Source organism: Eretmochelys imbricata, chromosome 15, assembly GCF_965152235.1.
Source record: "Eretmochelys imbricata isolate rEreImb1 chromosome 15, rEreImb1.hap1, whole genome shotgun sequence".
Classification (NCBI taxonomy): Eukaryota; Metazoa; Chordata; order Testudines; family Cheloniidae; genus Eretmochelys; species Eretmochelys imbricata.
The window spans coordinates 18,052,076-18,079,116 of NC_135586.1; the positions used below are offsets into that span (position 1 = coordinate 18,052,076).

At 42.8% G+C, this 27,041-nt stretch overlaps 1 protein-coding gene across 8 annotated transcripts in view; it reads right to left on the reverse strand.

The window, feature by feature from the left end:
- FBRSL1 (fibrosin like 1) overlaps positions 1–27,041 on the reverse strand; it is a 740,278-nt gene that overhangs the window by 24,945 nt on the left and 688,292 nt on the right. For 6 of the 8 annotated variants that reach the window (XM_077834760.1, XM_077834758.1, XM_077834761.1 and 3 more), the window contains exons 7-9: positions 10,877–11,270; positions 8,280–8,533; positions 1,887–2,122 (exon numbers count right to left, since the gene is read on the reverse strand). In XM_077834760.1, the coding sequence (XP_077690886.1) occupies positions 1,887–2,122; positions 8,280–8,533; positions 10,877–11,270 (884 nt within the window). Of the gene's footprint in view, positions 1–1,886; positions 2,123–2,213; positions 2,375–8,279; positions 8,534–10,876; positions 11,271–27,041 lie in introns of all 8 variants that reach the window. The other 2 variants (XM_077834762.1, XM_077834757.1) reach the window with 1 other exon arrangement.

Consider the following 27,041-nt stretch of genomic DNA (forward strand, 5'->3'; position numbering starts at 1 on the left):
CTTTGGCCCAGCTCTAATTGTCAAATTAATATAAAACCAAAATACAAAATATCTAGAGCAGCCAGCAATTTCCCCTTCCCTGTTGTATGGGCAATGCCAATATGGTTAAAATAGCTTTTTGGAAAGGGCCCCAGGCATAGAGATCATTATATTAATCTCCCCCCACTCCTAAAAAAGTAGAGGTTCAGTGCTCACTGGAGAAAGCCTGACTCTGAATGCCCCCAGCCTCCCAGCATGGGGCTTTAACACCTCCACACACGTGACCTGGGTCCCATATTTATTTTCACCAGCATTGGTTCTGAACATCTTTTGAAGAAAATAATGCATATGTTTAATCTTTGAACAATAAGTATTATGTTGGGGACCAGAGAGGGCGAGCGACAGTGAGCAAGGACAACCCCCCCCCCCCCCATGCTGTTCATTCGGCAAGTCAGCTGCTGTTACACGCTATCCTACGTGCAGGAGAGCAGATATGTAATTTCATTAATTACAGTTATTACTGGAGCCATGTACCCGCCAGTGTAAATACCATAAATTACTAAACACATGCAGCTGGAGGTTTCAACACTCCTCTCTGGCATTAGGGTTAATAAACCTGATTTAGTGAAATATAAGAAGATGTGAGTAAAATACAACAAAAGAGCCTTGCAAGCTGTTTTCACTAGAAAGTCTGACATCAACAGGGCGCGGGTGGGTGGGGAGGGAGCTGTCAGCGGGATTAGATATTAGGGTTCTCAAATAACACACCAGGTTTCAAGGAATGTTTAGAGGGTTGTTTTACACAGCAGAAGAAAAGGGAAGAAGGTATTTGCACATGGCTACGCTGTGCAAGCACCTGGGGCTCAATTTGGGGCGGGAGATATTACTTTCATTGTTCTGTCGCTAAGTGGATTATCACTGAACAACATCGTCATGCAACTCACACCAGGAAAGAGAAGTGAGAAATATTATTTCCCATGAATCCTTGGTAGTTTTCTCCAAATGTTGCCTTTAATGGTTATTGCTCAATTTTGCCAGTCCTAGTAGAAGAGGACTCTGTATGTTTTAGATGTGGCATGCAATGGAGGAAGAACAAGTTGAATTCTGCTTTTTCAATCTAACAAAATAATAATTGCCAGGGACATATGGAGAGTGTGGTTACAAGAACTGACAAAGCTGGTTTATGCCAGATACTCTAAGATTTTGTTAACAGCAGCAGAAAATCCCCATTGTGTTACAAGCACTGTCAGTGAAGAAATGACAAAGCTTATTCAATGGCCAGAAGGTTTTGTTCCAGAAGAAGAGTCAGCCACATATAAATTAGTGTTTGCTGACCAAATCAAATAATAAATACCCAAATTGTCTACTGGACACAGTGTGGGGAAGTAGAAAATAAAATGAACACGACAACACTGAACTCAAACAGTGCAAGTACTGAGTTACAGTAAGAATGGCAAGCAGACCTGCATTATAGCTCCAGGATAGAGTCAAATATATTGTTCCACAAAACCTTTCTTGACATTTTATTTTATATTAGAAACCTCTATTCTTGTGATATCTCTGTGCATGTGTGTGCATGTGAAGGAGCTGAGCCAGCTGATGCAGCTCCAAGGATGGGTTGTTAATCTAAACAAAAGTACAGAGCTGACAGTTTACCATGAAGGAGAGATAAAGGGGGCTGAGAACCGCACACAACAGTGTATCTGTTTATTGGTAGAAGCACAAGGGAACTGTGATGATAAATGTTCTTGGTTCTGAATGGGAAGAAGAACATCCTTCAAGAATGGAGGGGCTCAAGTCAGGAGCAGGGCTTCCTGGGGTACAGGGGAAGCCGGTCTGAAATAAAGAGGACTGATTTTGGTACGGTGGGTTAGGCTTTTGCCCCAAGATTCTTTACTTATCCTCACATTTTGGGCTGGGGTATGCACCATGGGAGGTGCAGAGGGTGGCATGAGCGGCGTCTGGGGTAAGCTGGATGGAAAAGGAGTGAATGTGTGTTGGTGGGTGTGTTGGTGCTGGTGGGTGTGTTGGTGCTGGTGAAACTCCGCTCTCAGCAATGGCACCGGGCCAAGAGAGGCACCGGCCCGGTCCGAACTCTGAACCAGAAACCGGTTGTTCAGCTCTTGCCTGAGCAGCTCATGATCTAGAGGAGAGAGAGAAAAAAAAAAAGACACAAAGGCCCATCGGCCTGTGAGTTCCACAAAGACATAGAAGAAAGAGAGTCAGATATTCACCTGGCATTCCCTGTTTCTGCAGGTCATGCTGTGGTGGTTTTCTACGTGAGGACTCATTGGTGGAGGTAAGAGAGATGCCTGTGACAAAGTACCAATCAGAATCCCCGAATGAGGCTGGCAATACATGATTGGTTGGTTGAATGATATCAACAGGCTGGTATCTAAAGACAAGAGAGAACACCATGAGTCATCACAGCAGAAAACACAGTGGGGCTTCATAAAGCATAAACAAGCTTGCCCCTCCCCGCTCCCCCAACCCAGTCACAAATACTGAGGTTAGGACACTTTAAAAGGGACACTATCAAGTTAAAAAACACAACTGGAATGACTCCCTTTCCTCCCAACCCACAACAGATTCCCCTTCCCTAGGCTACAACCCCACTTTACATTATCAACACTGGAAGAATTCTAAACATCTCCCCTTTTTCTGTTTTTGGTGCATTAGCCTCAGCTGTGACAGTGAAAATAAACTAGTCAGACTCAAATCCAGCTTTTTCCCGCACTAGGAAAAGGCTGCGAGGTTTGTGTTGGGAGCACTGCAGAGGAGTATTGGTTGGTTTTAAAATAAGCAAGACAAACCTGTTCCCACTGAAATAAAAAAAAAACCTTGGGGAACATTTGCATTGGTCTTAAGTTGGTTAAATTCTCTTTTTTGGCCACATTTAACCTGTCGGTGTCCCTTTGAAAAAAGTACTTTAAAAACCACAGCAAAGGTGATGGGATGGAGAAATGAGAGCATATAAACTTCACCATCCCTCCAGCGAAAACAAGGGTCAATCCACAGAGATATACAAACAGTCTGACATGACTGGCTTCACTGGGTTCTGTGTGTGTGTGTGTGAAGCAGCCAGGTTAGTGCCTGATCACAGGATAGCATTTTTAAGTGGCTCTTTTTGCCAGGAGGCAACTCCACAGGCCTCACTTCAGCTGGCAGGATCTGATCCACAGTACAGTGAGCCTCAAACTCTGGGCTGTGGCTGAGCTTCCTGCCTTCATTTTACTCTCTGGTCTGGAAGGTGAAAAACAAAGCTCAGGAATGAAGCTGGGGTATACCAGGTGACGAATGGTAACCATTAACCAACCAGGATGGGCTGAAAATACCATGAAATTAACACACTTCATTGGCGGATTTGTATTTAAGCACATGGGCCTGTGAGTTCAGGCTGATGTTCCACAGTATCGCCCACAGGCTTGGACATGCTCTCCTCCTTTTGATATAACCAGTGCGGGGAGCATGCATTGTGCACCCGAGAACACTTGTGCTGAGGACTCTGAAGCTTCAGGTACCTGTTCCAAATAATGTACCAATTCTGGGAGAGTTCAACATCTTTAATACTGCATTTCTAAACATTCCATCTCTTTTGTCAGATAGTATTTGACATTTCTCTCTCCTCTGCCTCCAATTTATTCTCCCATGCAAAAACTGGGGGGGAGCAGAGGGGGAGAAGGAGGAGGAGACACATTTCATTTCACTGGGTCAAGATCTGAAGAAGGTTGCAGCTGCTACAAAAAGAAAAATGCATCATATGATACAGGGTCTCCCTTCAGTATCAATATGTGAGGGTAACTAGCCCTTGGTCCCCAGATGGGGACAGATTTTCCAACAGCACTAAGCACTCTATGTGCTGAGCTCTTCTGAAAATCAGGCCCTTAGCCCAGCATGACAGTTTTTTTTGTTCAGTGTAATAGGTGTCTCCCCCTTTCTTAGCTAACACCACTTTTGCAAAGAGACCCTGACATAGTGATTGATCCTGTGAGGCTCAGGGTACCTTCCACTCCAATTCATTCCAACACAAGGAGCCCAGGGCAATCTGCGTTTTGCAGGATCAGGCCCATAATAAGGAAAACAACATTACTTTCAACAAGGCCCTCTCCTGGAATGGAATAAATGTTTCTAGCTTTTAAAGTGCATTGAAAAGCTAGTTTCTTGATAGGGCACTTGTAAGTGACCCCATAGCTAGGTGTCTGATGTTTCTTAGTTGTAATTACATTGGGCCATGCAAAGGTCATGAGCTAGATTTTTTGTTGAGGCACTATGGGTGAAACTCACAAGGTCTATCGAGTGCTTATGTCCCCTAAAATCTTCAACGCCGGATTAACATGGCCCTCTGCAAAGGAATTAATTTCATCCACTATGAAAATTTCAGTAGTTTACCCTGATATATTTGAGGTGGTCTGGATATGGTTGGGAGGTGATTCAGAGTGGAATCAGTTTTAGCAGACTTGTCTCTTCATTTCCTATGAAATTATTTTATGCATTGGACACACTTCCTTTTCCATGATATATGTGTGACATTAGCATTATCCCAAATGTTTAACTTCTGCATCTGAAAAGTCTATGAAGTGGTTTCCATGGAGCAAATGTCTTTAGATGAACCAGGTTCAACAATACTCAATTTGTAATGAATAACTCAGTTAAACCTTCAGCTTTTTTTTTTTGGAAGGGGGAATGAACAGGATTCATCTCAAATTTTAAATCAGATTCTCCATTAATCCAGGAGATTCCTGATTATTTTTTATTTAAATGTTGTCTAGAATGGTAGAGAGCAGGTGGGAAATAATACCTTTTACTGGACCAACATCTTTTTGGTGAAAGAAACAAACTTTTGAGCTGACACAGAGCTCTTCTTCGGGTCTGTTAGAATTATGGAAGATACTGAAATGTTATAAATCATCTGCAGTAAATAGAATAATGAGAGCAAGTATCCTCTTCATCTGCTATGTGCTACGGTAAGTATGTCTGACAGGCATATTATAATTATTCATTATTTACATTGCAGTAGCACCTGAGAGCCCCAGTTCTGGATCCATTGTGCTAAGTGCTGTACACACACATGGAACAGCTGCTGTCCTTGTATCAAGTATGCTGATAACACACACACACACACACACGCTGCTGAAGAGACTTGTGTCCTGATGTTTCACTGATTTCAAGAAAACATCCCATTTAAGTTGCAGCAGAATCATAGAGAGGGGAAAATGAATCTTTTGACATTCTAGTTCACCTGTAAGGGTAAAACATTCAAAAGTACCCATAAGTGACTTAGGTTCCGACATCACTTTTGAAAATGGGACTTGAGAACTAAGCCTCATTGAAAGTCAATGGGAATTAGGCTGTTAAGTGCTTAAATAACTTTTGAAAATAGGACTTAGAAGCCTGCGTCATTGTAGGATACTTTAAAAAAATGTATCCTAAGAGTCTAGGAGCCAGTGCAATATCTTTGTAAAGCATCATTTACATGCTACAAGATTATTAAATGATAATAATAGATTAACACATGGGCAGAAATGGAGAGAAACAAAACTACTTGTAATATTCAAGTTTTTGGTACTCGAACGTAAAGAGCTTACAGTGAGATTTTCTTTGGATGAGCGCTAAAATATACTGCAAATAGCTATAATTAAAATCTAGCCTCTTTAAAGACAGTGTAGTTTGTTGAAAATAAAATAAATATATTTATTTTTTTAATCTGGGCATGACTCAAAGAAACTGGATCTCTCTGTTAGCATCAAGATAATCCACTTCATGTTTTTTTTTTTTTTGGAAGGAGGGATAAAAGAGAGCTGGCAGCTGTAAGTGCTTCAATATCCAATTTCTTCAAGAGACTTGAAGCCAGTCTGGTGGATCTGTGGCTGGCTCCAGACTTTAGCCCCACACCACAACTTTGCCTTTGTCAGTAAAAGAATAGACACTGAAGAGTCTGGAGGAGGAGCAGGTTGGCACGCATTAAGAAGCTTTGTAAAAGAGACTATGACGCAGTGGGGAAAGGAGTCGTGTCCCAGTTGCAAATTGGGCTTTAGCGAGTGGGATCAGGACTAGCTATTTGTGCCTATCAGTGATGCCTGTTACAATGGGTTTGGCCACACAATAACACAGCTAGCTATGCAGTCACTTGTATTACTGCTAAGTCCCTAGCACCCAATAATTTGTGTTTCCTGTGTGAGAGTACACTTACGGCCGGGATCGGGAGAGAAGAACACTAATGGCTGCCATTTTGTTTTGCTAAGGTTGTTAGTACCCCCTAAAACTCAAAAGGGAGGAAGAAAGCTTTGGCTAGCATACATCAGGGTCAGCCAGGGAGCTCCTGACAAGGAACCCATGTGGGTGTCACTAGTAAATTACCTACTCAAGCTTTGGGTTTCCAGAGAAAAAGATGCTAGTAGAAGCATATCATTTCCTTGTTACACTGATATGCACAGACCTAACTTATTAGCATCACTGACATGCAAATACTGGAAGCCAACGTGAACTCTGCCTCTCTGCCTAGGAACCTGAGCAGAAGCGCCGAAGGGGAGCGGTTACTTTAAATTTAAAGGGACAGAAGCAAGCAGGGTTTTTTTCTAGAAGGGGAAAAGAAAGAAAAACCCAAAGGGCCCATGTTCCCTCTGAGTGTCTCTTCTAACCTGGTGCTTTTATTGAGTGAACACGTACTACCAAGCAACTTGACACCATACTAAGGTGGTGGTAGGAGTTTGAACCTAGCACTCCAGAGGTGATTGGCAAACCCACTGCATCAGTTATTTGTTAGGAGCAGAGCTCTTGTCTTTTACTGACATGCGAGCAGGCTACTTCATCTTGCTCTTACTGAAGTCAATAGTGAAAACGCCACTTGAGTTCAGGGGTGGATGCAGGACTGGCCTGTCAGTGACAACGTTCTCATTTCCTCCTCTCATGATCTCTCTGCACTACGGCCAAGATGTCTATAATTGGGATTCTAAGTCTCTTTGCCTTAAGCAGGGGAAGAAGAATAAATCCCCACTGTGATGCCCAACGTGTCCCCAGCCATGTGGCTGAAATTCTAGACAGGGCCAGGTCTTTGAAAGCAGACATCTTACTAGGGCAGCCCTGGTTGGGATCCAGAATATTTTAGTCTAGTGTTGTTTTGAGAGTTTGTTTGCGGGCAATTCTTGTTCCCACCCCTTTAAAAGAGTAATTCTAAATAATGGGATATTGAGCCCCTGAAAATGAAAGCAGGATGCCAAGTCATCAGAGTTTTTGGCAGCAGATCTTCCCTCTCCCTACTCTTTCTAACTGCCTTTATAGGAAACAGAAGGGTACATTTTTGTCAGTCCTTGTCCTCATTAATCCCTGCTGAGTTAGTTATAGAGTCAAATGCCAGATCAAAAGGAGGCCCAGCAAGTCAGAGTTTCAAGGAAGTCTCCAGCTGCCAGGCTCTCCCACAGGAACAGCTACAGGCTAATGGAGGAACTATCAACGGGGCACTTAGGGCGGAAGTGACAATAGGGACGGAACAAAGGAAACTTCTCAAAAAGGCTGCAAAAATAACAATAAAAAGTCTAACGGCAGACCTCGGTGACTTTAACGGGGGGCGGGAGGGAGGGGAAGGGGTATCTCACTTTCCAATCTATTTTATTATTCTGCCCGCTCACCAGGAACAATTTCTTCAAATAAGGTCTAAACTGCAGCTTCTCCCAGTTGAGTACCAATTTTATTTATTAAATGCATGACAGAAAGAAAGACAGAAAGAAAGGCAGGCATAGCTCAGCATATCTGGCAAAACCTGAGTGATGGTGGAAATGTACCATTGGACAATCTGCCCCCTCTAGAAAGTAACTAATTTTTAGCAAACCATACTAAAGCTTATTACAAAGAGCACATGCTCCCCCCTCCCCATGCTGGGTAACAAAGGCAACAGCAAACACACAGACTGCAACATGTTTAAATGAGAACATAAATTTAGGCTGGGAGTTTCAAGAGTGCCTAAGGGATTGTGGTGCCCAAATCCAGTTGGGAGCCCAACTCCCTTAAACTCTATGGAAAATCCCAGCTTTAATAATAGTTTATACTCAGATTCACTTCCTCTCCCCCTCTTCCTTTAGTCAGAGAATGAGGAATATACAGCAATTGTCCTGGAGGTTAAACTACGCCTCAGCACGTAGGGCTAATTCCATGTCTCTCACCTGTCACAATACTACTTGGCTATTTCAGGAGTCTCTGCCAAAGGGGAGGTTTGCATTGGTTTTTTTGCTTGCGTACCCCCTAACCCCTCTGTAAATACTGTGCATGCACAGGAGACCAGCCCTGGTGTAAAGAGGAGGACCTACCTGCGGGGTGTCCTGGTATCACAAGGCTGTTGGTGGGTAACGCTGGTGGTGGTGGAAGCGTGGGTGGGGTGGCGAACATGGCCGGATGGTGCTGGTGTTGGGTCTGCGATCGGAGAGGGAAGTGCGAGGTAGCAAGATTAGAGATGGAGAGGGGCAGGGCTGGGCCAGAGGAGTGGTGAGGAGGGATCTGGGGGGAGAGCGGAAGGTGTTTGGGGAGGCTGATGCTTGTTGTGCTGCTGGCACTGCTGCTCCTGCTGTGGGGAGAGAAAGGTGGAGGAGAGAGAAAAGAAGTGTGTTACAATACAAGAAAGTCACAATGGCAGGGGGTCAGAGACAGCCAGGCTCTATAACAATGACCTCACCCAGGCATGAAACCACGGCCGTTTCTGCCCATTTCGGGGAGCTGTCCAGGTGGGCGTTAAAGATCTCTATGACCTTTCCCAACAGGGCAGGGTATGGCTCGGGTTCTTTTGGGTGACACTCCCTTTCATGACTGAACAGGGGGTCGCTCTCAGAGCTGTGTGTGAGCTGACTGAGGTATTGTAATGGCAGCTGTATCTGCACCTTTATTTAGCCTGTGATGACCTTCCAATGGCAACGCGTTCCCTTGCGATCACAAGGCTCGGTGACTGTTACTCTGTATGTTCAGAGTGCCATGGGGTATGAGTTGTGGCAATCACATTATGCCTGCCCTGCATTCTGTACAGTGGTATTATACATACTCAATATGATATAGCAGTATATATTGTATTATTGTAATTATATTGTTTTTAAAAGATTATTATTCTGTTGCACAGCACCTTAAAAGCTTTGTTGGGGGTGGTGGAAGGGCAATATCAATGCAATTATTATTGTTTACCATAATCTTCCACAATACCAATGTCTTGAGATTATCTAAGCACTCTGAGATACTTGAGTGTTTGTTTGAATAGTGCCGATGTGATGTTGTTATTAATATTTATATTGCGGTAGCACTTAAAGGCCACAACCAGGGAGGGGCCCCACTGTGTGAGTTGCTAGACAAACTGGTCGTAAATGACAGTCCCATATCTTGTACTTTATGCAACTAAAAAGTTATGGAATGATGCACACATTGTTCACTGAATTAATCTAACTCAATAGGCTGATTTGGGGAGAACGGTGTGTTTTCTGCACCAACAAAGGGACTGTCCAGGTCCCTGTTTATTCCTGTACATTGACTCCTCTCTCGCCAAGCTCACCCCCATTTTATTTCTACTCAAGAAATATGAATCTTTGCATTTTACCTACTGGATGAAAATTATCTGAAAGAGAAACTGAGCCTCGTGCTAGCCCTAGAGCTACGGTGAACATGTTACTTTGCAGTATCTTTTTTGCTCTATATGGAGAGTCGTACTCTGAGGCTGCTGTTAGCTGATGCACCCTCAGTTTGAACTGTGCTCCCTGCAAAAACGTCCAAATGGGGTGTGGAATTTGTTTTTTTCCCAATAGTTCTGGTGAACCAGTTAAACTACACCGATGTCCTATGAATACACGTGACCATGCCAAATCCAAAGACTGCCTATGGTTTGCAATTGCAGTCTACCGGGGAAAAAAAATGGTTTTGTGAAAACCCAAACTGTTTCCCAATTACACCGCTACCCCGATAGAACACGAATTTGGATAGAATGTGATGCAGCAGCGCTCTGGGGGGCGGATCAGCATGCTCCGGCAGATCAGCACGTCAGTGTGTTTGTCTCCGACATGCTGCTCTGTGTTAAGGGTGCCAGGCCGGGGCCGAGGGGTTGGATAAGGGGCAGAGGGTCTCAGGGGGCAGTCAGGGGATGGGGGGTTGGATGGTTCGGAGGTTCTGGGGGCCGGGTGGTCAGGGGATGGGGGCGTTGGACAGGCCGTGGGAGTCCCGGGGGGCCTGTCAGGAGTCGGAGGTGTGGATAAGAGTTGGGGCAGTCAGGGGACAGGGAGCAGGGGGGTTGGGGTCCTGGGGGTGATTAGGGATGGTGGGGTTTCTGGAGGAGGTGGCCAGGGGACAAGGAGCAGGGGGGCTTAGATGGGGGTGGGGTCTTGGGAGGGGTGGTTAGGGGCGGGAGTAGTCAGGGGACAAGGAGTGGGGGGGAGGGTTGGATGGGTCGGGGATTCTGAGGGGTCAGTCAGGGGGCGGGAAGTGACTATTAACAATGGAAATGCTCAAGGCCAAAGCAAGTTTGATATAACATGGTTTCACCTCTAACGCAGTAAGATTTTTTGGCTCCCGAGGACCACGTTATATCAGGGTAGAGGTGTACAAAGTCCTCTGCTGAGTGGTTCTGATGGAAAAATTTGCAAATGCACTGGAAGCTGGACCTAGAAAGTTTTGCCCCACAGCCGTACAACCCTGTTCATTAGGGAAGCTCTAGTCACAATCTCTTTTATGCAGCTACCCAATACAGCTGGAAATACATGGCTATGTGGTGTTGGCCTAGAGGAACACAATGCCTCTCACAAGTAGAGCACCTTTCCCAGGAAATGAGAAAGCCTATGGCCTATTCCATAGAGATTTTAATACCTTTTCAATTAACTGTAACCTGGAAGCAGGGTTTGAGTGCTTCACAAAGGAGCAATGCAAGCACCCTTTCCCCTACCTGATATTAAGTCCGTTGTGGGCCACCTGGTGATGCACTTGGTAGTTGAGAGGGGGAGGGATGTGATTCTGAGGCTGGGTCCGAAGCTCAGGTATGAGCTGAGGCTGAGATTGTGGTCGTGGCTGAGGTTGTGACTGGGGTCGAGGCTGCGGCTGGGGTGTGAGCCTTGGCGGCGCTGGTGCTGAGATCACTGGTTCCTTCTTCAACAGCGGGCTTGCCCTGGCGCTTGACGTGGGCGCAGAAGAAGTGGAAGTCACAACAGCAGCAACTGGCTGGGGGCTGGGGATAGGCAGCATGAAGGGCACGTCAGTGCTCAGTTCCCGGCTGCGCTCTAGCCCTGACACCTTGGGGATGGTCGCTGCTTTCGCTTCAGGTCTGTCAGTCAAGGTTGGACCTTACAGAAAAAGAAGAAGAAAAGTGACATATTGAAGCATCCCTGTTTATTTTCCAATTTTGCAGAATATTTGCCCGGTAAGAACAAAGTCATATTTAGCTTGTGGTAATATCATTACAACACGATGGTATGTTCGTCTGTCAGTCTGTCCAGTACACGGCACTTGTTCAAGTGTGTGTAAAAGATCAAAGTATTGTCTAGGGGGTGTTTGACGCAAAGCACATATAACCTTACTTATGACTGTAGAACACTAAATACAGCAGGAATGCTTCTCAAGTTACTGCTAATGCATCTCCCACCAAATTTAATTTCCTGGAATAGATGATAAATCCCACAACCGTAAATCTGATCACAAGAGTTGCGGTTTTTTTATTTTCTCAATGGTCTTTCAAGGTAACCTGCCTGGTATATCTTGCCATTCATAGCTATGGGGATGGTAACTAATCACTGACAAGAGCATGCTTTAACACCCCTCAGCATGCTTTCTGAGATGAATACCAAGGCCCTTTATGAGAGAGAGGATGGCACAATGATTGTTCATTGGATGCACATTCACATATGAAGATGGAACATAAGAAGTCTATGAAAACCTACAATGAGCACAGTAGGGCAGTCCTGTTTACCCTAAATGTTCTGTGGATATCAAAGAACATACTAACTGCTGTAACATATGCCAAAATCATAAGTAATACGGTAATGAATAGCTGATAGGTACCAATCAAAATGAGTTTCTTTAATGGGTTAAATTCCTCACAGATTTTTTCCAAGTAAAATGCTGTGTCTTCATTTTTCCAATGAAGTTTGAAGCTCAAGCCAGTAGACGGGATTAAACAGCAGCAACAACAACAAAAAATCAGACCAAGGAATACAAAAAAAGACCTAAAATAAGAAAAGAAACCACATGCAACATGCTGAATACTCAATTTCCAAAGACAACTCCCTTTTAACATTATGTACATACCCCTGAAGTGCAGGGATGCTCCATAATTCATCTCAAGAGGAGCCTTCCATTGACTAAGTCTGCCATTCATTTGCTTCTCCAACACATGCACCTCACTAGATCTATAAGTGTTAAGTTTACTGTACATGTTTTTATTATATCAAAATAATTTTAGGGTTTTATTTATTATAATCTTCAGCCCAACCAAGATGTCGGAGAGAATAGGACAGAGAAACACGTGAGAAAGGGACACGGACACCCACCCACCCATGCTCCCAACACTAACATGGACGAATTCCACTTATGAAATTACCTTAACTCTTAACTTTTAAAAGGGCCGGGTAGCACTGAAATATATTCATGATGTATGAAGTGTGGGAACAGCTGAACACAACATGCAGCGATTTCTGCATTACTTATTCTACTTTGTGTCTGATTCATCACTGTCTGCCTTCAGTGACTTCACTGGAGTTATACTGGCATGAAACCAGAGGGAGGCAGTATTGAATCAAGCTCTCTGCTTCCCTGTAATATGCCAAATCATTTTGTATTTATAAAATATACATCCAATGACAAGGTGATGTCAGATTATTTTCCTCCTTCTTTTGGCAAAAGCCAATTTCACTCACACACAGACTCACTGATCTCCAGAATACAGTGGGACAAAGGCACTGAAATAAACAAGCTATTCTCATGAGCTCGGGAAGCGTTGTGACTGCATAACTCACGAGTGGCAGAAATGAGTGGGAATTCCAAAGAAATTCCAGTGCTTTAGGTGGATCAAATGGTAGTTCAAACCCCTGTCAGCTGATCCCCATTTTGAGACAATCTACTGATGTCCCAAATCAATTACTATATAAAGTATTACACATAGTCAGTTTCACTGTATTTTTCAAATGTGATTTGGTTTATGGACTTAAAGATAATGGTAAATAGATTTTATTGTAGTTAATGCTTAAAGTGACTGTACTTATTTCTAAAAATTAAATTTTCATTAATCTAACAGTTCATCGATTTTTATTAATGCATCTAAATCCAATGGGTGACATCCTGGCTAAATTTAAGTCAATGGGAGTTTTACCTCTGATTTCAACAGGGCCAGAATGCCACCCAATATGCTTTTCAAAGGACGCATATTCACAATTATAGATCCCATGGTTATCTAGAGGCATCCCATAAAAAACACTCAGGTTCCATTCCTGACCATAGGTTCTATGAAATCCTATTAGCTCATTCCATCCAATAGGCCCATTCAGAGTTAAACTTTAGACAGTGTAATTATAGGCAATATAGACTAATGAACACACCGGCACCATAAAAGTTAAAGAAGCTGAGTTAAAAAATAAATCAGCTGGATCCAAAACACATCAATGAGTTGTTCCATTAAAAGCAGCTGTCCGACCAGTTTTATACACAACTATTGATTCCCTGTGGTTCCAGCATTAGATCTCGTTTGCAAGTTTCTCAAAGCAAAAGCCTATAGTTCCCTGCTGACTGAAATGACCAATCAGCTGTAGAATATTGTGGTCATGTGTCTAATTCTTACTGGCAACTCACATCTCTCAAATTGCAACACTGAAATGCTTCTCTGTGTTCAGTTTTTGTCTGAGAACAATTCGAGAACTAATGAAACACTAGGATACATATTTGTTTGCAGCAGGAAAGCACCAGGCATGAGAAAGGAGACTCTCCTTCCCCTCACTCCATGTAAAGTACAAACATATAAGTATTTAGAAAGGAAAGATCTGGTGCGAGTTACAGGGAGAAATCCATATACACCAGATTCCATGGTAATGAGGGTCATATATGGATGGATGGGTCTAACTATCATTGGTTATCACCGTTCCCATTTTTTAATAACTGTAGTACAGCGTGCTGAAATAAAACCTCTTCATGTATTTGATTTACTAGGGGGCGGGCAGGTAGGTGCACATAAGTAAAACTGAAAGCATAGAGAGAGCAGAAGAGAGCAGAGACTGGTCCAAGCATGGGTAGCAAGTAGTGTAGGCAGGGGAAGGCTGTGCCTTCCCAAACAGCTTTGCGTAGCCCCGCCCATGTTTTGCCCCAAAGCCCCCTCCTGCCTGCTTCCAGTTTCCTTCCTTCTCTCCTGTGGCACAGAGGCTGGGAAAGGCAAGCTGGGGCTGGTGTACAAAAGGCCTGGGGTTGGGGGTGCTTTGGCCAAACCGCCTGCCCAGTGCTCTGGGGCTGGGAGAAGGTAGAAGGGTTCAAAAAAGAACTAGATAAATTCGTGGAGGATAAGTGCATCAATGGTAATTAGCCAGGATGGGCAGGGAGGGTGTCCCTAGCCTGTGTTTGCCAGAAACTGGGAATGGGCGATGGGATGGATCACTTGATGATTACTTGTTCTGTTCATTCCCTCTGGGGCACCTGGCATTGGCCACTGTCGGAAGACACGATACTGGGCTAGATGGACCTTTGGTCTGACCCAGTATGGCTGTTCTTATATTCTTCTTAAGAGAGGCCTTGGGCAGAGAGGGAAGGGCCGGGAGCTGGCCTTCCCCAACGGCATGTTCACCCGCCGCCTATGTGTCCAAGCCCAAATATTCAGATATGGGGTGTGTTTGGGTCCATGCTTTTGTTTCAGTTTGTTACTGAGATGCAGGCAAAGTGTGAAATTTGGATCCAGACCCTAGCTTGGAAGTTGGATTCCATACCTGCTGAAAGACCAGGGTTGCTCAGATCCAGGGATTTAGTCTCTGGCAGGGAGGACAGAGTCAGGCGAACATAGGACACTTTTACCCAAATGGAGACACATCTCAGTTTTAGTCATGTGTCTTTGTTAGACGTACAACACACGTGTATTTCCACTAGAAAGGTGTACTTGGAGAACCCTTCTCACCAGAGATGTATATAGGGCTACTAGCAACCATTAGCTCTGCAGAATAATTTCCCTTGGGTATGCCCCGAACACTGGTTCTACAGGATACACAATATGCTTAGAGTGAACAGATGTCCCACTTTTCTAGCAATGTCTTTGTTTTCCTGGGGCATCCAGGCCAATACTAACCAAAACAGTGTTTTTTTCTCTCTGTTTCATGCCCAAAATCAATACCCACTTATCACCCGCTAAAACCTTCCTGCATCCCCCCCAGCTACGTACACATAACTCTCCCCACATTTATAGTAAGAGGTCCCAGTCACTACCTGGGACATCTTACTAAAATCATACGAACCCTCCAAAATGCTTTACTTTGTTTTTTAGACTTATTGATTATTAAGAAAATTCCTGGCCAAAACTCCCCCTTCTGCTCTTGATCTACATGTGTGTTCATGTACATTCAGGCGGCACAGGAGAACTAAATCAGCTTTGTTCCAACTTCATTGAGCTCCACTAGAAAACTGGGTTTTTATTCTTTCAAGTGATTTCATTGTCCATCCAGAACAATATCCAGAACTTCAGAGCTTTCCTCTGCAAAACACCTAAAAGACCTTCCACCTCACACTCTCTTTCTAAGAGAATTTTTTACCTCTTCTGCGCAAGTTGCCTTCACTTGATCAGAGATGACTGCTATTCACATGTGGAATTGTTCCTTGGGCCTCTTATATCTTCTTTCAGACTTTCTGCACTGGGGTCACATACCTCAGTCCCCTCTGATCATAGAGACCTACCTGACCAAGCCCGGCCTCCCATAACAAGCCCTGGATTCACCATAGCACACTGGAACATTCTAGCATCAAAAATGTGTTTATTTTTACCAAGTCCTAGAGTAGTTAATTTTCATGCTTAATGATAACAGGCTGAGCCAATTTGCCTAAGACTTGACAGTCAGCTCCAATAACTCAAGCTTAATTAAAGCTGAACGCATGTCAGTTCAGCTCTTCCTTTCACAGGAAATCTGACATTTACAATGATTCATGTTTCAGCCATGGTATGTAAAGGCTGGAACGCATCTGCCATTCCCCACCATGCACAATGTTACCCCTTTTCAGTATGCCAACTTTGTTTATTTTCTAACCACGCTCATGGGACTTCTTCCACCAAGAGAGTTTTCTTCTGTTAATAAGACAGTTAAACACACCTTGCTTCTTGTGGGGGGAGTGGAGAAAAAGAGAGGAGGACATGATTGAAACTGGCTTAACAAAGGAAATAAAAATTATCTCATTTCGGTAACTCTTGTTTGCCTGATCACCTGCAACTGGTACTTGCAATGTTGCAAAATATCAGCAGTGTGCTGCTGCACTCTTCAGATTTGACTTTGCTAAGAAGAAAATGTCTGTATTTTTAAACAGTAGTGAGGGCTTATGCTATTGCTTTCAGGAAATCTGTGAGCATATATAGTATTATCGATTCTAAAGTCCTAGAGGGACAGTTGACCAACACACACAAGTGATTGTGCAGTGGAAAGTAAATTCCTGAAGGGTTTATCTGAGCCCAAATGAACCTGCTGCACATACTTGATGTAAAATCTGATTGGATTTAAAATCCGTTATGAGAATAAATTAAAAAACAATTGCCTCTCCACCCAACCCCACTGGCATCCAAGATGTAGGTATACACCATCACAAACAAAATACAATACAAAAACTCCCAAACACAAATTAAACCTGTTCTATTACAAGAATTTGCTTTCAAGCTGATTAAGTGTTGCTCAAGTGCAGGGGATTAAATCTGCAAAGTCTGCTTTGAGGACTCCAACAGGTGGCTGCTGTTATACAAACAGTACTTAGGGCAACAGCATTTCCAGACCGGCTGCCCTGCCTCCTGCTCTTTGTGGCTGCAGGTTGTTATGGAAAGGAATTTGTCAGCTCCTATCGGATATGATTGGAAATTATCTCATCTCGTTTGCGCATCTTTCCTTTGTTTCTTGAAATAAGAAAGTGGTGTCATTTGGACGCGCTCTCTAGCCTTCTTTCTGTGAGATCAAAACTTAAGGATGGTGGGATAACGTGAGAGAGAAGTCTCCAACTCTCTCCATTCCAGGGCATCTTATAAAAAAACTCCAACAGCAACCTATTTTAATCTAACCGCACACCCATCACTTCACTTCCATCATTCCTGTAGAGCACAGACCTAACCCATGATAGCTATTACTACTCCTCAACCATACAAACACCATGGTTACTGTAACTGAAACAAGCAATGTGTGGAACCATAGTAACAAGAGTTAATGGGACATATATATTGAAATGAGTTCATGAGCCACAGAGGTGAGCTTTTGAACTCATTGCATGAGGAATCAGTCAAGTAAAAACAAGATTTTCAGCAACTGGAATGAACAAAGAAAATATCCAAAGGAAGAGCCGAACCAATCAAGCTACACCACAATTTTTAAATAGTGCTTTGTATGTGTACAGCATTACGTATGGTGGATATGTAACATCATCAGCACAAATATATAGTTATAAGTGTGTGGTGGTGCAACACATTTTGCTTTGGCATTGGGACACAATACAGTAGCTGATGTTTGTAAAGTGGGTAGAAGGTAAGAAGAGCTATGTAAGTGACAGCTCTGGATAATGAAGTGACTTTTGCTCTTGTTTCTACATTTTTGCCCCAAGGCTACTATCTGAAGATAGCACTAATTAAAATATCAGACATACCATGGATTATCTTGCTTGGTCTGTATATTTCAGGCTATCAGAGCAAAAGTGTAGAAGTTGACCAACATAAATGGCCCTTCATATATATCTAATAACTGCAACTCACTGTTAAGAAAATAAAGATTGGCCACTTATAGCTAAAAATACAGATTTTTTTCTTAATGGTATCACATATGTAAAATGTATTTAATATAGAAATATAGGCAAGGATTATGAGCCAATAACAGAGAAGTGACCTGTAGGAGGGTAAAACTGCACACAACTACCCAGGGACTAAGTCTATGCAGTAACATAACCTATATGCCCTCGCACCTTGAGATAACATCTCATCTTTTTCATATCATCACTGAGTTTAACTGAGGAAAGGTGTCCTCATGGTTACAGCACGAAGCTATGAGTCAAGAGATCTGGGTGCAGTATGACTAACTTTGTGACTAACTCATTGTATTACTGTGAGCAGCCTCTCTATGCCTCAGGCTCTCCAGCTGTAAAAATGGGGTGATCTTGTTTTACCTCAATGGGGCCATGCAGATTAATTCATTAATGTTGATCCTTGGATGGGAGGCGCCATAGAATGTGAATTGTTACTATCATGATGCAAAGACTAAATCTCCCTGGTGACTCTAATGATCTGCTCCACAGGCTAGTTGGTGTTATCCCATGCCAATGCCATTATGTTAAGAGCGTTCTTCCAAGGTGCATGCTCTTCAGAACACACAAGGCACCTAGTGAACTTTCAACAGATAATAATATGAAAGTCTCTTCTCATAGGGGAAAATGGGCCAAATATAAGCACAAATCCCCATGCCTTGCTTTGAGCTTGCATCACTGGAACAAAGGAGAGAGGGAAGTTTTTTTGTTGTTGCCACTGATTCCCAAAGTTCGTCTCTGGTGAATGAGTTTTGTTGCTGTCTTTCAACAGGAAGTTCCTTTTGCAATCAAGTTGGATTCAGCCCCTATCACTCAGTTCATTTATACAGAGCTGTCTGTCAAGTCAAATCGTCTTGCCACAATCTAAAACACCCTTAGAACAGCTGCCACTATCAATTACTCTTGCAGACAGCCTTGACTATCAGGAAAAGAACTGGAGCGAGCACTTGCCAGTTTTAATAAACTGTGTTGCCCAAGTCATTTAACCTGCTGGATTGCTGTATGTTGGGGCTGTAACAAGCCTTCAGCTTCTCAAACTGGAAGAAAGCAACAGTGGCAAAATGCAGTCAGCTCAGTCCTCAGAATTAACTTTCAAGCGTACAGTTTTTTCTGAAGCACCCAAGTTGAAAACCAAGATCATTTAAAGTCATTTGCAGTGTGGTATGATAAGGAAAGCATCTCAAAGTCTTAACACAGAGCTGATGACCCACAAGTGTGAGAGTAGCGATTCTCCAACATTTTAATTCAAAACTGGATAGACCACCTCCCTCAGGAGCATAATGACAGTTTTCCTTGCTGACATAGTAACTGCATTACCAGCACAGAAGTACTAACTCAGAAAAGTGGTTTAGGAAACAGTGAATATCATATGCCCTATATACACTGCAATCTAGCCTAATTTCCTAATAGGGTTTACCTTTTTAACAGTGAACAATTAAATGCCTGTGCATGCTGAATTTATCCCATTAGCATTATCAGATTGCTATGTGAAAGATTTCCTTGAGAAACATTTATATAAAATCAAACCATGTTATATAAACATTTTTGCTTCCTAACCAGCTGTGTGGATTTTGGGAAAAACTTCCAGAACAAAGGAGATTTTTCTTTTTCTTTTCAGAAATGCTTCCTAACAGCATTCAGATCTATGGACTTGATGCTGATTTGCTGCTTTATGGCTCTTTAATGGGGTGTTTAATTCCTGGAGATTTCAAGCTTGCAGTGCTATATCCAGGCATGTTCATTGCAAGCATGCATGACGACACTCTGAAGCTGGAAAAGCCGACTGGAAATGGGCACCAAACGTAAGGATTGGGGCCAGGGCATAAAGAACAAGGGAAACCATTCAAATCCTCAGAAAAATGAGTCACGCTGCATTTTCACAGTAAAGTTGCTTTTGGCACAGATTCAATGCAAAACTGAAGCTGGATTTGCAGCCCAGGTACCTACTGCGAATGCTGGGGTTGTAATGAGATTGGAAGCTTCATGCTGTCTTTTAATCCAGGACTATAACACTGGATCAAACACTGCAATGTTAAATCCCTTCAGTCCTGCTCCTAAGCGGATGCCAGCTAGCTGAAAAGCAATGACGTAAGAGGCATTCTACTGCCCTGACCACAAAACAATACAAGCATCTTGTGTTTACTAGGTAAAGGCTCTTTTGCAGCGTGTACTGTATTGTAGGCACAATCTTACTTTGAAGTGGTAGATATGAAGCAGGATATATAGGTTATTAAGGAGCTGACCAGAAATCCCAAACAAACACAAATATTTACCGCAAACCCAAGTATTCAACTCAATAAGTTGAAGCTTTTAAAAAGACAAAAACCCTGCTGTATATCAAGAAATCTTGTGATTTTAATTAGTCTAGCAAGTGTAAATAACAAACTATCAGCTGCTACACTATACGGGAAAACGTACTACTTTTGCTGTTTGAAATCCATATTGATTCCCATCTGGCCCTGTGAGTGAGTTATTAATCACTCCAATTAAATCACGAACACAGGTCTTTACACTGAAATTGAACCCCCACCAATAAATCAATAGCTCAAAACCTCCAAGAGCAATTACTGTTCAGCATAATAGAACAGCTTGTTCTATAGAGCTCCTTTAAATTGTATCTTTCATATACAGTTCATATATATATATATATATATATATATATATATATATAATTTTCAAAACAGACATCTGTTTAGGATCACCTAATCTCTCTTACATCACAGAAGAAAGCAGATTTGCCAAGGTCACATTGGAAACATGATTACACTTTTTCATAATTTGTTATTATAGCAAAGCCCTGATAAGACTGAGCTATTGAAGTTCACACTGGTTTAATTTCAAGAGGTTAAATGCCAAATCCTTTTCTTATTGCTACAAGAAAAGGATCTGCCAGGTTGTTGAATATCCTGTTTGGGATAACACAACAAGTTTATTTCATCTGAACAATCTCACCAAGGTTTTGATTTAAAAAAAAAAAAATGACATCAGAGAACCCTGAACGCACACAAAATTGTTAAAAGTAAATCTGAAAGCTAGATCTCCTCCAAAGTAGTCTGAATGATCTTTCAGACAATCTGGAGTAGAGAAATTAAATCAATGGTTAGCTGAGAGTAGGCCTACACTTCGGATCACTTGTAGAGTACAAATCCTGCACGCGCAGCTCGCACATTGTATAAACAGCGGTGTGGACAGTGCGCCCCTGCATAGGCATAGCATGCCCTGAACTCGAAGGTATATACCCTACAAGGTTTTCTGTATGCCCAGCAGTGCCTCCCAGGTCTATCTTTAGCCCCACAGTGTCCCAACTGCCTCCCTACTGCTGGAGCCTTTCCCCGCTACACACCACAGTGAATGTGGACGCAGCCTGCCTTTCACTGCAGCCTGTAGTTACATGTATCCTTCACATCACCGCAAGTGTAGACAAGGTCTGAGAAAGAGCACTCATAGACCAAGGAAAATAACTCTGTCAAATGGTCTCTTTTTTGCTGGGAATGGGGCAAGATTTCAAGAACCCTCCCAGTATCCAGCCAAACAGGCACAGGGTCAAGGCCATTCCTCTTTCTCTGACTAGGAAGATCACTGATGCTTCTCTTTCCTCTCTGGCCCCTCTGTCCAAAAGAGGAAACAGTGCTGAAACATACAAACCTACTCTCTTACTCCCTCTACCTGCTCATCATCTTGTATTGCTCCTGATTTGTTATAATTTCTCCATGCCACTCTGGTTCCTGTCCAAATCTGGTTTGACAGATCCAAGAGAGAGCCCACAAGGGGGAAGAAAAAGTAATGTGACATTCCTCATTGGCGACAGCCAGCCGTTCACAGCCTGAAGGTTACTATATACGAACTCGTTTTGATTAGTTTCATGGCTTGGGTCCATCACCACTTAATTAACTGCCAATAGCTTTCCTAATGAAGGATGATAGATTGAGCAGCTCAGGGACCTGCTGGAAGGGATGCGCCAATAAGAATCATGCACGCAATATGCAGAGCAATATGGCTCTCACCTGAAAATGGACATGGCAACTAAGTAGCGAGGCACAGCAATATGTGCCTTAGCATGGATGGTTCCTCTTTTCATGCTATTCAGGTTAAACACACTTTTACAAGGGAGAGAGTTTATCCATCTCACTGCCACACAGAGAACCCAAAGAACAAAGCAGGTATCTTTTCCCCCCCTGAAGGTCGGAGGTGGAGAATGGAGCTGGGAAGATCAAATAAGGCTATTATCTCTTTTCTAGAATGTGGCATGCACTATGCATATGAAATGTCAGTTCAGGCTTCTGCTTATTATACACATCATCACTGTGTGTATTGTACACATCACCACAATGCTTATGGAAGTGCCCATCCCCTTGTAGCTGGGCTGCATCGAGATCAAAGGTCATTCCTAAGAACCAAATTTTGTGTTCTGAGATGGCTAGTCTATCATTTCTTAAACCCATTAGAAACATACAGCAAAACTGAGGACTTTAATATGTAAGGCCGAATTCTGCCTTCAGATGCATGTACATGGCTCTAAATGGGCTTAAATCCAAAGGAAGAGTTTTGCCCTATATAACTAACCAAAATGCCAAACCAAGAGCACCCTCTCTCCTCTCCATGCTCTGGTGATCATGAGTTCACCAAATGGGATATTGTTTTATACCGTTCCATTTAGATCTTAAATAATGAATGAGTTAGCTGTAATACAGTGACTAAGTAGGCAAATTGAGTACCCATTATGCATCCCAGATCACACTCAAGCTAAGGGTAAGAACTAGCTATGTGTAGGAAACCAATGTTTTCAGTTTGCAGAAGACTGTAGGAATCTTTTATTCTGGTGGGGAGTGGAGGGAGGGCTCAGCACACTATGAGTTTCACTTGAGACATACCCAGCGTTCAAAAACAAACTCGGTTAAAGCGGTACTTACTGCTGGGTTTTGAATTGATACATGTGAAATCACTGACTTGCATGCAATTTCCACCTGAAATGTAACTGGACCCAGGTTTGCTTGAAACTGGATGCAGCGGACCTGGCTTAAACTTTGAGTTTATCAAAATCTGAAACCAGGGGTAAATGTTCCAAAGCACCTAAACGACAAAGGCACCTAAATTCAATTTTCAAAAGGGATTTATGCATGCAGGAGCCTGATCTTCAGTGAAACTTAAGCCCCTAAGTAAGTGCTTTCGAAAATTTTACCCAGGGTGAGTTTGACCTGGTTATAGGGTCTTTATTACTAAGATGATTTTCACTGCTCTAATTAAGCCAGATCCTTGACCAGGTCAAGAAGATTATTTCCTATTTTTTTTTTTTAAAGAAAATTATATCGAATGCCACGGAATCATTAATTTCTACCTGGTTACTCACCAGAGATGGGCGGAAGGGCTCTCACTTTAAGATCTAACAGGAAGAACATGACCAGTGGAAAATCCCAGCTTTCACCACAATAATGCAGCATTACTCCCCTACTGATTTACCTTCAGTCTGAGTATATGGATATTCAGTACAGGACTTGAGTCCACAAACTCTCCTTTAAAAGCTGCCTGCTTCTCCTGGCTGTTCATGCAGCGACTTCAAAATCCACCATCTGAGGATGCAGCATCAGCTCTACAGCAATGAATTGTGACACTGCAAATGCTGGATCGCGACATCACTGAATGAACTGGGCAGGAGGCGGTGGCTCGCCCTGCTGGCAAGCAACGACGGGAAAGGAAATACAGGGGAGGGACAAGGCAGTTTAAAGGACTTTGGGTAAAATATTATATTTATTAAAGTTTTCATTAATATAGTGGGGGTTCTTCAAATAAACAATACAGGATCACTACCACCCCCTTACAATTCCTCACAGATTTGGGTAAGTTGTGCCTATATTTATGCTGGACATTTATTTTAAAATTAAATAACCACCACTGTCTAATCCTGGACCCCAACATTTCTCCAGGAAAAAAAAATATACAAGGAGCAAGGCATGTTTGCTCAGCTGTGTAACAGCACCTGAAGCTGAAAGCAGCCTCTGTGCAATGCTCCCCAGTTTACCGTTCGTGAGCTGCTTTTTTCCTGTAAATGCAAATGTACGATAGTTAAAAATGAACTGTTTTACATCTTATCAATTGTTCAGCAGAGAGCAAAGTTTTAACAGTTTGTTCTGTAGGGTAAGGACAAGGTTCCACTCTGGGTGGGTATGCAAAGTGAGCAAAACCAGCTTCTTTCTCCACTGTAAGTGACAGGGCAGGTTCTCTCTTTGATCCACAGGACGTGTCTGGAGAGACACCTAGCCAGCACTGCCAACCCCAAGCATGAAGTTGGCTTAACAATCATGAGATCTTCTAAGAATATTGTATTTGGAGCTCTTTTTCGTTACCTTATGGTTTCTGAGCCTTTTGGGTTCACCCCGTTCACATTTACAAAGCTCTACACAACCATGAAGGCTACAAACTTACTTTCTTTCCCTTTAACATGAAAGCAGAGATTCTCATGTATTCACACGGCTGCTTTAAGACCACCACCAAATATTGCCAGATTCATGGTGAAATTACATGAGTTGGCAACATTGTCTTGCTAATGTAATAACAGTAATACTTATCTAGTATTGGTTTTATAAGGAGATGTGGTCTGCCAGCCTGGGGGCTTGTCCATCCCCATCCCCATCCACCTCAATTGGCTAATGTGTATGCAGCTACCTGCACTGGCTGGAGGCACATGTTTGCTTTTAAAGGCAAGGCAATGCAATTTATGCAGGGTACCTCTAGTGTAAGCTGAGTGACACCACTGCTTCACTCTGTTCTCCCCACACATGGATAACCCTAAAACAAGGGTGAGATTTTGCCCTGAATATGTTGCAGTCATTTATCATTGCAATGGCTTTAGGCAAGTATTTATTTCTAACCTCACAGCCCACAATGCACTGCCTTAATTAGATTTGATTAATTCAAAATGATTGTGCCTGATTCTATAAATTGCACTGGACCATGCCTAGATATTTCTTGAGTTTATGCACCATGTGATACAGTTTTTTTCAACTAAAATACACAGTAAATTACGAAGGCTAAAGCAATTCACACTGGAGAAAAGAAATAGGCCATTATATGGATATCATGAATACCCAGAATTATTACAATTGATGATCACAAAAATGTTTTGGAAAGGATATTAAACCCCACTTCAGGACAACCTCTAGTTATTAGAGATCAGGAACAGACCAATTCTGGGGGGCAGATTATCCAATGTCTGTCTAATACGGGGCTTTTACTCCTTCCTCTGAAGCATCTGATACTGTGCCCTGTCAGAGACAAGATACTGACTAGACAGATTTTGGGTCTGATCTAGTATGGCAATTCTATGTACCAAAAAGACACTGTAGAATGTTTGGCAATTATTTCTTAAAGAGCCAGTGTCAAAGTTGAAAAGTCCAAAATTTAGTCTGTCTTGAAATTCATTTGTTTTAAAAATATCCTCTTGATTAAAAAATGAGAGCAGCAATACTGCTGAGATGCCGACCTTTCAGCTCACCTCAGTAATCCCTTCTGCGTAATCATGATCTGCTTCCTTTAGCCAATGAGGGCAGCATGCATGTCACACATGGAAGACTAATATTTCAAGAGGGTCATTAGTAGAGATTTCTTGTGATACGTCACTGTACAGAGAGAGGAGGAGATGGACTGGCAGGGAAAATTTTGATTAGGGAATGCAAGTGATTTCAGTTACTAGTTCTATCGCTGGTACGTCTCTCTGTCAAGTTCGTCGTTAGCCCAGTGGAAATTCCAATTAAAATGCTCAGTTGTTTCCTACTGATCCCTAGTTGGCCAACAAGGTTCTGGTACAACTCAGTGGATCTACAGCATTGGGCTGCTCACCCTCCAAGCTTAAAACAAGAGCCCACTAAAACCCAACAAAGACCAACAGAAACCGAGAAACTAGTAGGAAGGTTCTAATGGGAATTTCTACTAGGGAGGATCCTGTATTATGTTATGATACAACTAAAGCTAACTAAACAATGGCATTCAAAGTGACACTGCATAAAGTCTGCCTGGGAACATGGTATCCAAAAAGTGAATAACGAGGAACAGTTCAGAGGGACGTACACAGAGTAAACTTCTGAGTGAACTTTAAGCTTCTGGTGTGGGAGGCTGCATGCACTAGTGAGGAAAGCTTACCTCTGGAGCTGTGATACAGCTAACAGGCCACATTAATTGGCGACTTCCCATGTGCCTTGTGTCTGACAGAATCCCTGTTTCAGCACATTGCACTTTTGTCAAGGGGACTCTGTGCTGAACTCTGTGGTTTCTATTCTCAAAGAAAACAAGCGTGTGACAATTGTTTCTAATGGGTTTAAATCTAGAGTGGTCTTTGTTGGATGTCAGGGGATTGCAGAAAAAGACCTGTATTGTGTTTGCATGCTATCATTGCCAGGGAACTCAGAACAAGAAGGCAAAAGGGGAGCCATCAGCAAGGGAAAGGAAAGGTTTCAAGGGTTTAAGTTTAGTTATCATCTTGATTTGGAAAGGAATAAGTTCAGTAACTTGCCTGACTTTCTTAATCAATGATATGCAGGGACTTTATGGCTTTGATTATAGGTGGTATTGTGAAAATGGGAAACTGTGCTGGACGGCGACTTTGTCTTTGCCAAACAGGAACCAAAAGGAGTGATTTACCATGTAGAAATTAGCAAAATCCCGTCTTATTTGCGTGCTAAGCTGGCCCTCATGGTTCAATAATTGCTGTCAGGTTAGTGCTAATACAGTTATAATTTGGGAAAACACTGCGTGAGATTCAGCAGTAGCTGAGAATGACATTTCCCTGCCAGAGCTGCCAAGCACGCCCACCCTACCCCCATCCCTGCACAGACTCAGTTGCAGCCAAGCTGTAGTCACGCCTCTCACTCAAGTTTAGTAAGAGCCACACAGTTCTCCTCCCTATATTCATTAGCAGCCAAATACCACTTGTTTGGCTGTTCCTGGATCTGTGGCCATCACCTCTGCCTCCTCTGATGCGGCGGTAGCTGTGCAGGAGCACTGCTCCTCCACCTCACATCACATTTGGGGATGTAGATTGTTCTGTGTGAACCGAAGCCATAAAATCCCTGCACAGCGTAACTGCACTGTGATCATCCAGCTTTCGACCCTACCGGACTCGTGGCCTA